The sequence below is a fragment of the Anomaloglossus baeobatrachus genome, chromosome 12 (assembly GCF_048569485.1).
Source record: "Anomaloglossus baeobatrachus isolate aAnoBae1 chromosome 12, aAnoBae1.hap1, whole genome shotgun sequence".
In the NCBI taxonomy this organism is placed as follows: domain Eukaryota; kingdom Metazoa; phylum Chordata; class Amphibia; order Anura; family Aromobatidae; genus Anomaloglossus; species Anomaloglossus baeobatrachus.
The window spans coordinates 131,738,319-131,751,424 of NC_134364.1; the positions used below are offsets into that span (position 1 = coordinate 131,738,319).

Consider the following 13,106-nt stretch of genomic DNA (forward strand, 5'->3'; position numbering starts at 1 on the left):
TAAAACGCAGGAATTTGTAGGAAACTTGTTTTTTGCTATTTCTCATTGACTCCAATGTTAGCAAAACGCACCCAAAATGGCAAAAACAATTGACATGCTGCTTCTTTGAACGCATGTTTTTGCCACAAAATATGCAAATTAAACGCAGCGTTTAGAAACACAAAGTGCGGTCTAGAAATCCCGATTTTCCATAGACTTTGCTGTGAAATCAAAACGCATGCCTTTTGGCATGAAAAAGCTGCTTCTCAAAACGCACCTAAAAAGCACCCAAAACGCAGGTGGAAACGCAAAGTGCGGTCGCAGCCTTAACCGTGCTCTGCCCCAAGTCTCCCATCCTACACTTAGGCTTTGAAGCTGTAAAGTCTGGTTAGGAAACTTTTTTCTCCAACGCACACAGTGTGTCCACCCATCTCCTGTCCACCGCCATTAGCTTGAGAACGGCGGCAGCTATAGGCATAGAAGTGGTGTCTAGGTATAGTAAAGTAGCCATGCGCTATGCAATGAAACCACCTATAGCTCCACCTGCTGGAAAACAACGGAGTTAGCATTTTTATCTCGAAAACGGAACGAGATCGAGAAAAAAAAGTGAATTACAAAGTTGCAGGGCATCATCAATTCAATACGAATCCACACCTTGCATACAGAAATGCTATGATATGAAACCCATGACCCCCCCCAAAACATTGAATGCTGGTCACGCATATGGCACTCATTAGTGGCCCCCGTCAGCTGCAATGCACATCTGGCCTCTGCACAGCATACTGTATCTGCTGCAATGCACATCTGGCCTCTGCACAGCATACTGTATCTGCTGCAATGCACATCTGGACTCTGCACAGCATACTGTATCTTGCTGCAATGCACATCTGGCCTCTGCACAGCATACTGTATCTGGCTGCAATGCACATCTGGCCTCTGCACAGCATACTGTATCTGGCTGCAATGCACATCTGGCCTCTGCACAGCATACTGTATCTTGCTGCAATGCACATCTGGGCTCTGCACAGCATACTGTATCTTGCTGCACTGCACATCTGGCCTCTGCACAGCATACTGTATCCTGCTGCACTGCACATCTGGCCTCTGCACAGCATACTGTATCTTGCTGCAATGCACATCTGGCCTCTGCACAGCATACTGTATATGGCTGCAATGCACATCTGGCCTCTGCACAGCATACTGTATCTTGCTGCAATGCACATCTGGCCTCTGCACAGCATACTGTATCTTGCTGCAATGCACATCTGGCCTCTGCACAGCATACTGTATCTGCTGCAATGCACATCTGGACTCTGCACAGCATACTGTATCTTGCTGCAATGCACATCTGGCCTCTGCACAGCATACTGTATCTTGCTGCAATGCACATCTGGCCTCTGCACAGCATACTGTATCTGCTGCAATGCACATCTGGACTCTGCACAGCATACTGTATCTTGCTGCAATGCACATCTGGCCTCTGCACAGCATACTGTATCTGGCTGCAATGCACATCTGGCCTCTGCACAGCATACTGTATCTTGCTGCAATGCACATCTGGCCTCTGCACAGCATACTGTATCTGGCTGCAATGCACATCTGGCCTCTGCACAGCATACTGTATCTTGCTGCAATGCACATCTGGGCTCTGCACAGCATACTGTATCTTGCTGCACTGCACATCTGGCCTCTGCACAGCATACTGTATCCTGCTGCACTGCACATCTGGCCTCTGCACAGCATACTGTATCTTGCTGCAATGCACATCTGGCCTCTGCACAGCATACTGTATCTTGCTGCAATGCACATCTGGCCTCTGCACAGCATACTGTATCTTGCTGCAATGCACATCTGGCCTCTGAACAGCATACTGTATCTTGCTGCAATGCACATCTGGCCTCTGCACAGCATACTGTATCTTGCTGCAATGCACATCTGGCCTCTGCACAGCATACTGTATCTGGCTGCAATGCACATCTGGCCTCTGCACAGCATACTGTATCTGGCTGCAATGCACATCTGGCCTCTGCACAGCATACTGTATCTTGCTGCAATGCACATCTGGCCTCTGCACAGCATACTGTATCTTGCTGCAATGCACATCTGGCCTCTGCACAGCATACTGTATCTTGCTGCAATACACATCTGGCCTCTGCACAGCATACTGTATCTTGCTGCAATGCACATCTGGACTCTGCACAGCATACTGTATCTTGCTGCAATGCACATCTGGCCTCTGCACAGCATACTGTATCTCGCTGCAATGCACATCTGGCCTCTGCACCGCATACTGTATCTTGCTGTAATGCACATCTGGCCTCTGCACAGCATACTGTATCTTGCTGCAATGCACATCTGGCCTCTGCACAGCATACTGTATCTGGCTGCAATGCACATCTGGCCTCTGCACAGCATACTGTATCTTGCTGTAATGCACATCTGGCCTCTGCACAGCATACTGTATCTTGCTGTAATGCACATCTGACCTCTGCACAGCATACTGTATCTTGCTGTAATGCACATCTGGCCTCTGCACAGCATACTGTATCTTGCTGTAATGCACATCTGGCCTCTGCACAGCATACTGTATCTTGCTGGAATGCACATCTGGCCTCTGCACAGCATACTGTATCTTGCTGCAATACACATCTGGGCTCTGCACAGCATACTGTATCTTGTGCAATATGGTAGGTGACACGTTTGCACACATCTGTGATACGTGGTGGTAGGTCCTGCAATGTTGGGGGAGGGGTCGCATACACCGGCTGTTTGATGTGACCTCACAGAAAGAAGTCCAATGGGGTCAGGTCAGGTGAGCGGAGGTCACTCCACGCAGCTCCATACCCAATGACTTGTAGGAAGGTCTCCATGAGGTATCGCTTCACGTCCGCAGCCTTGTGAGTGTTACACGCTCTAATCATAGCATTTCTGTGCAAGGTGTGGATTCGTATTGAATTGATGATGCCCTACAATTTTGTAACTCACTTTTTTTCCTCTATCTTGTTCCGTTTGAGATAAAAATGCTAACTCCGTTGTTTTCCACCAGGTGGTGCTATAGGTGGTTTCATTGTGTAGCGCATGGCTACTTTACTATACCTAGACACCACTTCTATGTCTATAGCTGCCACCGTTCTCAGGTTAATGGAGGTGTATACATCAGATGGGGGGAAACTGTATAGTTGATCTTCAACATTAGATAATGGTCATAAAAACACAAAGATCCTTTAAAGAAAACCCCCCAAAAATGACAGGATTCAGAGTAGTTGGAAGATGTTTTTCATTTGTTTTGAGAGAAAAAAAATAAAAATATAAAATAAAAAAATACCTCAAACTTTGCATGTTAAAACAAGACAGGACATATTTAAAATTTGTTTCGATTATAAATATACATTATATACAAAACAAAGATATAAAAAGTTCAGTGCTTTTGATTCATAATGTTAAATTATTGAAATGATAAAGAAAAAAAAAAAAAACAAACAAAAAAAACCAGACAACCACAATTACACCAGACATCTATCATGTTGCATCTGTACTCGAGTCTCAATAGATAAAGGACAAGAAAACATAAGCCACTTATTTTGGCTGATTAAACAGGACTCAAAGGGTTATTCCCAAAATCACGTAGTGCTCTTTTATTGTACTCTTATATTAAATTTGTGCCAACATGATCCACGTCTCTAAGGATGGCCCTCCTGCTCCTTTTACCCTTTGGTTGTCACTGGAACGGTCCTTCAAGGGGTAATCTCAAGTTGTGTGTACAGCTGCACCCTCGCTGAAGTGTGTGTGTGTGTGTGTGTGTGTGTGTGTGTGTGTGTGTGTGTGTGTGTGTGTGTGTGTGTGTGTATTGTCAGGCTTAGTCTACACTTTTCTCTATGCCTTTGAACTAGTGCTCCTGCCTTGGGACAGTGAGAGCCATGATAAGGAGAACTACTCTAAAGACATTTGATGCTTGGGGTCTGGGATCTGTGACTTTGCAAACGGATTTCAGCTAGGGAGCTGAGCAGCTAATTAAAGGCAGAGAGGCGACTGGTGTGTTAGCAATATTGTCAGCCAGGGTCTGGTGATTGATCTCCTTGCCAGCAAGCTGTACGCTATGTAAGATGAAAGCTCTCACAGCATGAGAACAAAGGCAGACAGAATTAAAACTCTAAAAATCAAATAGCGTGCCAACTTTGCTGTCTAAGGCCTTGTGCGCACAGTGCATTTGCCACGGATTTGCAGCAGAATTGGTGTAGTTTTTGTTCAAAAGCTTCATGCAGTCCTTCCCCAGCAAAGTCTATGAGAAATCCAAAATACTGTGCGCACGTTGCGTTTTTTTTTTTCTCATTACAGGTTTTGCTGCAGACTTTCTCTGCATGTCACTTCTGCATGTCACTTCTTCTCTGCATTTTTCCCTGTGTTCAATGTTAAAAACCGCAGGGACAAAACCGCAGGCAAAAACATGGCAAATCCACACCAACCACAGTAAAAATGCATGCGTTTTTGGTGCGTTTTTTTCCGCAGGTAGGTGTGTTTTTCTGCCAGGTGGTGTGTTTTCCGCTGGAGAAATAAATCCACAGTGTGCGCTCATAGCCTAATTAAATTTCTTAGGTAACATGAGAATACCCCTACAAATAGTTCATGTGACTCTGGTCAATCACACAGGGTCCTGCCAGCATAGCGCTGTGGAGTCTAGAACAAAACTGAGGAATGATGCCACAGAAAGGAGCAGAGCTAGTAACTAAGAGCAATGTTCTGCAGGAAGGGCTGTACACAAGGGGCTGAAAGTAGAGATATACTGCAACGCATGGCTCTGCATGGAGGGGCTGAGATTAGCTGAACAATGTTTGTTGCCCGAGGCTGACAGACCTGTGATCTGAAATGACAAATGATGCATACCTCAGACGATTATCTTTTGCTATGTGCATCACTAGATATATTATGTAACACCTCTCATTAGCAGGCAGCAAACAGCTGTGTACTCTGCTAGGAACTAGCTTATGATTTAAAAGTACACAGTTAGCTATACTGATGCACATGACAGTAGATAAAAGTCAGTTCCAAAGTCCTGTACAGAAAAAATGAAGTGAGATTAAAAAAAAAAAAAATTATATATATATATATAAAGACTTTTTTTTAATATCTCACTTTATTTAATATCTCATATATATATATACGTGTAAAGTGAGATATTAAATAAAGTGAGATATTAAAATTTATATATATATATATCATATTTTTATATATATATATATATCATATTTTTTTTAATATCTCACTTTATTTAATATCTCACATATATATGTGTAAAGTGATATATATATAAAATATCTTTTTTTTAATATATGTGAGATATTAAAAAAAAGAAAAAAAAAAGTCTTACTTTATTTAATATCTCACATATATATATCTATATCTATATTCTGGGAATAACCCTTTAAGTTGCGCAGCACATCATAATGTAGAGGATCAGTGTGATCATACCCTTACTGAATGACAGTCTCTTGTGTGAAGCATTCTTGAAGCCAGGCCATGGATGAAGTGTATAGTAGGTAGAAGATGGGGCAGGGGATGTCATGGTCACAGTTCAGTAGTTTTCAACATTTATGACTCACAATTAACCAATGTCACTATATGACAAACGCCAATTGAGCGACGAATACATTAAATGAAGATGAATTCTGCGTATATGTAATTCACATAGGCACACACATACCCGACACACTTAAACACTAAAATAAATTAAGAAGATTATCCAAGTCCTCAACTCTGATAACAGCCAAGTAAATATATATATATATCTATATCTAGATGGAAAAAAACCCAACACCAAACCTTGGTATTGAGAGCAGCCAATCACTTTGTATTCATAGTTTAACAATAAAATCTAGAATTATAAGGGGCTGATTACTGGACCATTCCTTCACAAGGTCTCTATTGTGCCAAGAAAAAAAAAAAAATGCAAAAAAAAAAAAAAGACATACTAGGGGCATTTTTTTTTCTGCAGCCTTTGTTTTCACATGACAAAAATGGATAGAATTGACACGCTGTGGTTAAAATAAAAGACACCTATGTGACCGAGATTTTAGAAATCTCATTTTGTTGCTACTGTAAAATGCTGCCTTGTAACCCTGGACAAAAAAACCTTACATGAGAACATTCCCTTATCTCCCGAACCGGTCCCTCTCCGCGGGTTGTGACATTTTTATGTGAGCGCTGCAGCCTGTCAGCGGCCTCTGATGGGCTGCAGCGCTCACGTGTCATGAGGTGGCCGGGAGGTAAGTGTGTGTTTTAACTTTTTACGAGGCACATGGAAAAAAGGGTTGCTCAACTCCTAAGTGATGTGAATCCCCCTTTATGCTAATGAAGGGCACAATACACTTTATATAGATACAAAATCATGCACTTAAAACGGAAATAACCTGACAAATGTAAATATGAACATTGGAGGCTTTTATATAAATTACTAAGACTGAAAAAAATACCAAATTATTATATTCTTCTGTAATGGAGGGGGGGGGGGGGGGGGACAAAAACAACTCAGTAGTGCAAAATGAATTCTTAGAGGAATGGCCGGTGCATGGCCTCGGGTTGTGGCTAGTCGCTGGTTGAAAACTAGAAAGTCGGAAGGGATCGGTAGCAAAGTCCACATTCATTGTCAGTCCATGTGTCCCAAACCTCTGCTGCATAATGTGGAGTGAGAACGGTTACAAAAATAAATAAATAAAAAATAAAATCATGGCCTAATACTGTTCAGGTATTATGTAGAAAAGCAGTGATTAGCCCAAAAAAACAAAACAAAAAAAAACAAAAAAACCAAAAAAAAAAACTTGACACTTTTAGGCACTTCTAAAAACAGAGTAGGACAACACCAGGACCTTGATAGAAAGAATTTCATTCTGCATAGCCAACAAATCCCATCCAGCTTCTTGGAATCTGTATACTAAGGCATGGACTGATGATAGCCATCGTATACTAAGGCATGGACTGATGATGGCCATCGTATACTAAGGCATGGACTGATGATGGCCATCGTATACTAAGGCATGGACTGATGATGGCCACCGTATACTAAGGCATGGACTGATGATGGCCACCGTATACTAAGGCATGGACTGATGATAGCCATCGTATACTAAGGCATGGACTGATGATGGCCACCGTATACTAAGGCATGGACTGATGATGGCCATCGTATACTAAGGCATGGACTGATGATGGCCATCGTATACTAAGGCATGGACTGATGATGGCCATCGTATACTAAGGCATGGACTGATGATGGCCATCGTATACTAAGGCATGGACTGATGATGGCCACCGTATACTAAGGCATGGACTGATGATGGCCACCGTATACTAAGGCATGGACTGATGATGGCCATCGTATACTAAGGCATGGACTGATGATGGCCACCGTATACTAAGGCATGGACTGATGATGGCCACCGTATACTAAGGCATGGACTGATGATAGCCATCGTATACTAAGGCATGGACTGATGATGGCCACCGTATACTAAGGCATGGACTGATGATGGCCATCGTATACTAAGCCATGGACTGATGATGGCCATCGTATACTAAGCCATGGACTGATGATGGCCATCGTATACTAAGGCATGGACTGATGATGGCCATCGTATACTAAGGCATGGACTGATGATGGCCATCGTATACTAAGGCATGGACTGATGATAGCCATCGTATACTAAGGCATGGACTGATGATAGCCATCGTATACTAAGGCATGGACTGATGATAGCCATTGTATACTAAGGCATGGATTGATGATAGCCATCGCGGTCAGCGTCTCACATTTAGTGCGTGAGGCATCAGAAGGACACTTTGAGAAACTACCTTGTAAGAACGTCTTTTTACACATTTTCTTCTTGCGTTTCTTTCTTCCAGTTTTGATACATTCAGCCGACCAAACGTCTAAACATTAGCGCTGGTGATCGAAGTCTCTTGCATCTCTAGCAAAGCCACAATCTATCCCTTCATTTCAGAGTATTTGATCCTCCAAAAGCAGCAAGTTTCATCTTTGTGCTGGTGAGTCCCCTCCAGTCATGGATTGTAAACATCGGTACGTGGCATGCCTTCCACTTGTGGCGCTTGAGAAAACATTGAAAGTTACACTTGTGGAAGTTTGGAGTTACACCTGAAGGAGGGAAAACAAATTGATATACATTGAGCATAAACACCTATAAAGCATCTGTGCAGGTAATGCTACTGAGATACAGCCAGATTTATTACCAACTGGCTGTAGTACCTGGCGTTGCCCGGGATAGTAACTGTCTGTCTCTTCCCTTGTCTGTCTGTGTCTATGTCTCTGTGTATTTCTATCTCTGTCTGTATTTGTATCAGTCTATCGGTCTCCATCTCTGTCTCTATGTGTGTGTGTCTGTCTCTTTGCCCCGTCTGTCTGTCTTTTTCTGTCTCTCTATCCATCTCTCCACAGACATCATATAACCTCACACATAAGCTTCAACTAACAGTTTATTTTGTTTCTATAGCAACCACTGACAGCTGCTATTAATAACCTATAGCTCCCACCTCCATTCAGTTTAATGGCTGCAGGATTTTAGAGACTAACTGTAAAGCACGGGGTTAAATTTTTCTGTCAAAACAGTCTACGACGCTCCCTGTGTCAGATCAGGCGTCTGTGCAAAATTTCATGATTGTAAATGCGACGGTGTGGATTCCTTTAGTGGACACGGACACACACACACACACACACACACACACACACACACATATATACAGTCATATGAAAAAGTTTGGGCACCCCTATTAATGGTAACCTTTTTTCTTTATAACAATTTGGGTTTTTGCTATTTCAGTTTCATATATCTAATAACTGATGGACTGAGTAATATTTCTGGATTGAAATGAGGTTTATTGTGCTAACAGAAAATGTGCAATCCGCATTTAAACAAAATTTGACCGATGCATAAGTATGGGCACCTCAACATAAAAGTGACATTGATATTTTGTAGATCCTCCTTTTGCAGAAATCACAGCCTCTAGTGGCTTCCTGTAGCTTTTAATGAGTTCCTGGATCCCGGATGAAGGTAGATTTGACCATTCCTGGTTACAAAACAATTCCAGTTCAGTTAAGTTTGATGGTCGCCGAGCATGGACAGCAGCTTCAAATCATTCCACAGATTTTCAATGATATTCAGGTCTGGGGACTGGGATGGCCATTCCAGAACATTGTAATTGTTCTCTGCATGAATGCCTGAGTAGATTTGGAGCGGTGTTTTGGATCATTGTGTTGCTGAAATATCCATCCCCTGCGTAACTTCAACTTCGTCACTGATTCTTGCACATTATTGTTAAGAATCTGCTGATACTGAGTTGAATCCATGCGACCCTCAACTTTAAAAAGATTCCCGGTGCCGGCATTGGCCACACAGTCCCAAAGCAAATTTTACTGTGGGTAGCAAGTGCTTTTCTTGGAATGCCGTGTTTTTTGCCTCCATGCATAACACCTTTTTGTATGACTAAACCACTCAATCTTTGTTTCATCAGTCCACAGGACCTTCTTCCAAAATGTAACTGGCTTGTCCACATGTGCTTTTGCATACCTCAGGCGACTCTGTGGCGTGCTTGCAGAAACGGCTTCTTTCGCATCACTCTCCCATACAGCTTCTCCTTGTGCAACGTGCGCTGTATTGTTGACCGATGCACATTGACACCATCTGCAGCAAGATGATGCTGCAGGTCTTTGGAGGTGGTCTGTGGATTGTCCTTGACTGTTCTCACCATTCTTCCTCTCTGCCTTTCTGATATTTTTCTTGGCCTGCCACTTCTGGGCTTAACAAGAACTGTACCTGTGTTCTTCCATTTCCTTACTATGTTCCTCACAGTGGAAACTGACAGTGTAAATCTCTGAGACAACTTTTTGTACCTTCCCCTGAACAACTATGTTGAATAATCTTTGTTTTCAGATCATTTGAGAGTTGTTTTGAGGAGCCCATGATGCCACTCTTCATAGGAGACTCAAATAGGAGAACAACTTGCGAGTGGCCACCTTAAATACCTTTTCTCATGATTGGATACACCTGCCTATGACGTCCAAAGCTCAATGAGGTGACAAAACCAATTTAGTACTTTAGTAAGTCAGTAAAAAGTAGTTAGGAGGGTTCAAATCAAGAAATTGATAAGGGTGCCCATACTTTTGCACCGGTCAAATTTTGTTTAAATGCGGATTGCACATTTTCTGTTAGTACAATAAACCTCATTCCAATCCAGAAATATTACTCAGTCCATCAGTTATTAGATATGACACTGAAATAGCAAAAACCCAAATTGTTATAAAGAGAAAAGATTAACATTAATAGGGGTGCCCAAACTTTTTCATATGACTGTATACACATACACTCAGCTTTATATATTAGATTACATCTAGTTGAATGCTGAGCCTGGTGTAACCGCGCTCAGACCACTGATTGACACAAAGCGGCTAATCAGTGCTGGGGGCAGGGTTACACAAAGCAGGTGACTACCTGGCAAGAGACACCAAGTCCTGTAGTAATAGTGCTATTTTACAGTAATTTTATTGGAACCGCAACATACAGACTAGTAAGTGACACCTCACTGGATCCAGTCTTCCAGCCCCTACATAAGGCCTGTTTGACACATCAGTGAATAACAGACATTTGTCACTGACGTGCTAAATACGCGTATGTCCCTGCATGTGCTGTGATTCACGGCACATGTGGGTTGTCCATGTGCAATCCGTGAGATGTGATCAGTCATCCGTGATTGCATGTGGTGATAAACTCATCTGTCCCCCGCTCCTGCTGTCCATGGTGCTGAAGTCTCCAGTGATGCTGTGTCTGGCTGCGCGGTCTCCCCGCTGCTGCTGCTTTCGGGTCGGCTGTGCAGTGAATGTTCATGACCACAATTAGCCGGCTTGTAAGCAGCAGCCAGCAGCGGCCGGTCACAGCATCGCTGAAGAAGGGGAGTATAAAAATTATTTTATTTCAAAGATATGTTTTTTTTCTGATACATGTTACACAGATCACACCATTGTGTGGTGTGTGTGACATCAGTCATACCAGTAAAAAAACCCAAAAAACCAGACTTGTCTCAGTGCAGAAACACGGACACATGTGTACGCCGCATGAAAACAGGTCCGTGAAATATCACTGATGTGTGCACAGAGCCATTAATTATAATAGGCCTGCATATGTCCGTGGCTCTGGTACGTATAAAATCTGCCACATCTGTACCAGAATCCCCGACGTGTGAAGGTGGCCTTATAAATGGTGATGAGCAAAGCTCTACTGTGCTCAGTGCTCGTAACAAGCAGCTGGAGGCTTGCGACTAGTAACCGAGTACAATAGACGTCAATGGGAACTCTAGCATTTCTTGAGGAAGAAGTCCACACAAAAAAATAGCTTGAGTTCCCCGTGGACTTCCTTTATAAGGCCAGAGTCACACCTGTGAGTGCCTCACGTGTATCTCGCGCGAGTCTCTCATTGAATCACTCGGCATGGACTCACACTCTCCGGACAGGAGCGTCTCAGCTGCATAGACATACATGCAACCGACCCGCTCCTGTCCGGAGAGTGCGAGTCCATGCCGGGTGATTCAATGAGACACTCACAGGTGTGACTCTGGCCTAATTGGGAAGTCGCTCCCACCCAAGAGCTGGTGACGAGTGCAGACCACAATGACCATCTACTCATCAGGGCATGGAAGGTATGAGCCAGAGCATTGTACCAGGGCTGCTCTTACCTCTGTGGCTATCACACATTCATTTCTTTCCTCTGCTATCACATAAATAGACTGGTAGATGGAGTCTCTTGGGGAACATATAGTGGATATTCTGCACTGCGGCTTCTCACTGGAAAGAAAAAACTGAGATTAGAAAAATAAAGCACGGAAGAAAGCCTGGAAATGCATACCCTTATGGAACGTGTACATGTAACGTCACACACACTGCCGGCCGATCCACCTGTTCACACACACTGCCGCCCGATCCACCTCTTCACACACACTGCCGCCCGATCCACCTGTTCACACACACTGCCGCCCCATCCACCTGTTCACACACACTGCCGCCCCATCCACCTGTTCACACACACTGCCGCCCCATCCACCTCTTCACACACACTGCCGCCCGATCCACCTGTTCACACACACTGCCGCCCGATCCACCTGTTCACACACACTGCCGCCCGATCCACCTGTTCACACACACTGCCGCCCGATCCACCTGTTCACACACACTGCCGCCCCATCCACCTGTTCACACACACTGCCGCCCCATCCACCTCTTCACACACACTGCCGCCCGATCCACCTGTTCACACACACTGCCGCCCGATCCACCTCTTCACACACACTGCCGCCCGATCCACCTCTTCACACACACTGCCGCCCCATCCACCTGTTCACACACACTGCCGCCCGATCCACCTCTTCACACACACTGCCGCCCGATCCACCTCTTCACACACACTGCCGCCCGATCCACCTCTTCACACACACTGCCGCCCGATCCACCTCTTCACACACACTGCCGCCCGATCCACCTCTTCACACACACTGCCGCCCGATGCACCTGTTCACACACACTGCCGCCCGATCCACCTCTTCACACACACTGCCGCCCGATCCACCTCTTCACACACACTGCCGCCCCATCCACCTGTTCACACACACTGCCGCCCGATCCACCTCTTCACACACACTGCCGCCCGATCCACCTCTTCACACACACTGCCGCCCGATCCACCTCTTCACACACACTGCCGCCCGATCCACCTCTTCACACACTGCCGGCTCATCCACCTCTTCACACACTGCCGCCCCATCCACCTGTTCACACACACTGCCGCCCGATCCACCTCTTCACACACACTGCCGCCCGATCCACCTCTTCACACACACTGCCGCCCGATCCACCTGTTCACACACTGCCGCCCGATCCACCTGTTCACACACACTGCCGCCCGATCCACCTCTTCACACACACACTGCCGCCCGATCCACCTGTTCACACACACTGCCGCCCGATCCACCTGTTCACACACACTGCCGCCCGATCCACCTCTTCACACACACTGCCGCCCGATCCACCTGTTCACACACACTGCCGCCCGATCCACCTCTTCACACACTGCCGCCCG

At 44.8% G+C, this 13,106-nt stretch overlaps 1 protein-coding gene across 1 annotated transcript in view; it reads right to left on the bottom strand.

Annotated features, from left to right (window-relative positions):
- Positions 1-5,360: 5,360 nt before the first annotated feature.
- The window catches only part of DLL4 (delta like canonical Notch ligand 4), a 38,703-nt gene continuing 30,957 nt past the window's right edge, over positions 5,361-13,106 (bottom strand). Inside the window, 2 exon segments of the mRNA XM_075330782.1 lie at positions 5,361-8,122; positions 11,710-11,818. Coding sequence (XP_075186897.1) covers positions 8,117-8,122; positions 11,710-11,818 — 115 coding nt within the window. The 3' untranslated portion in view covers positions 5,361-8,116.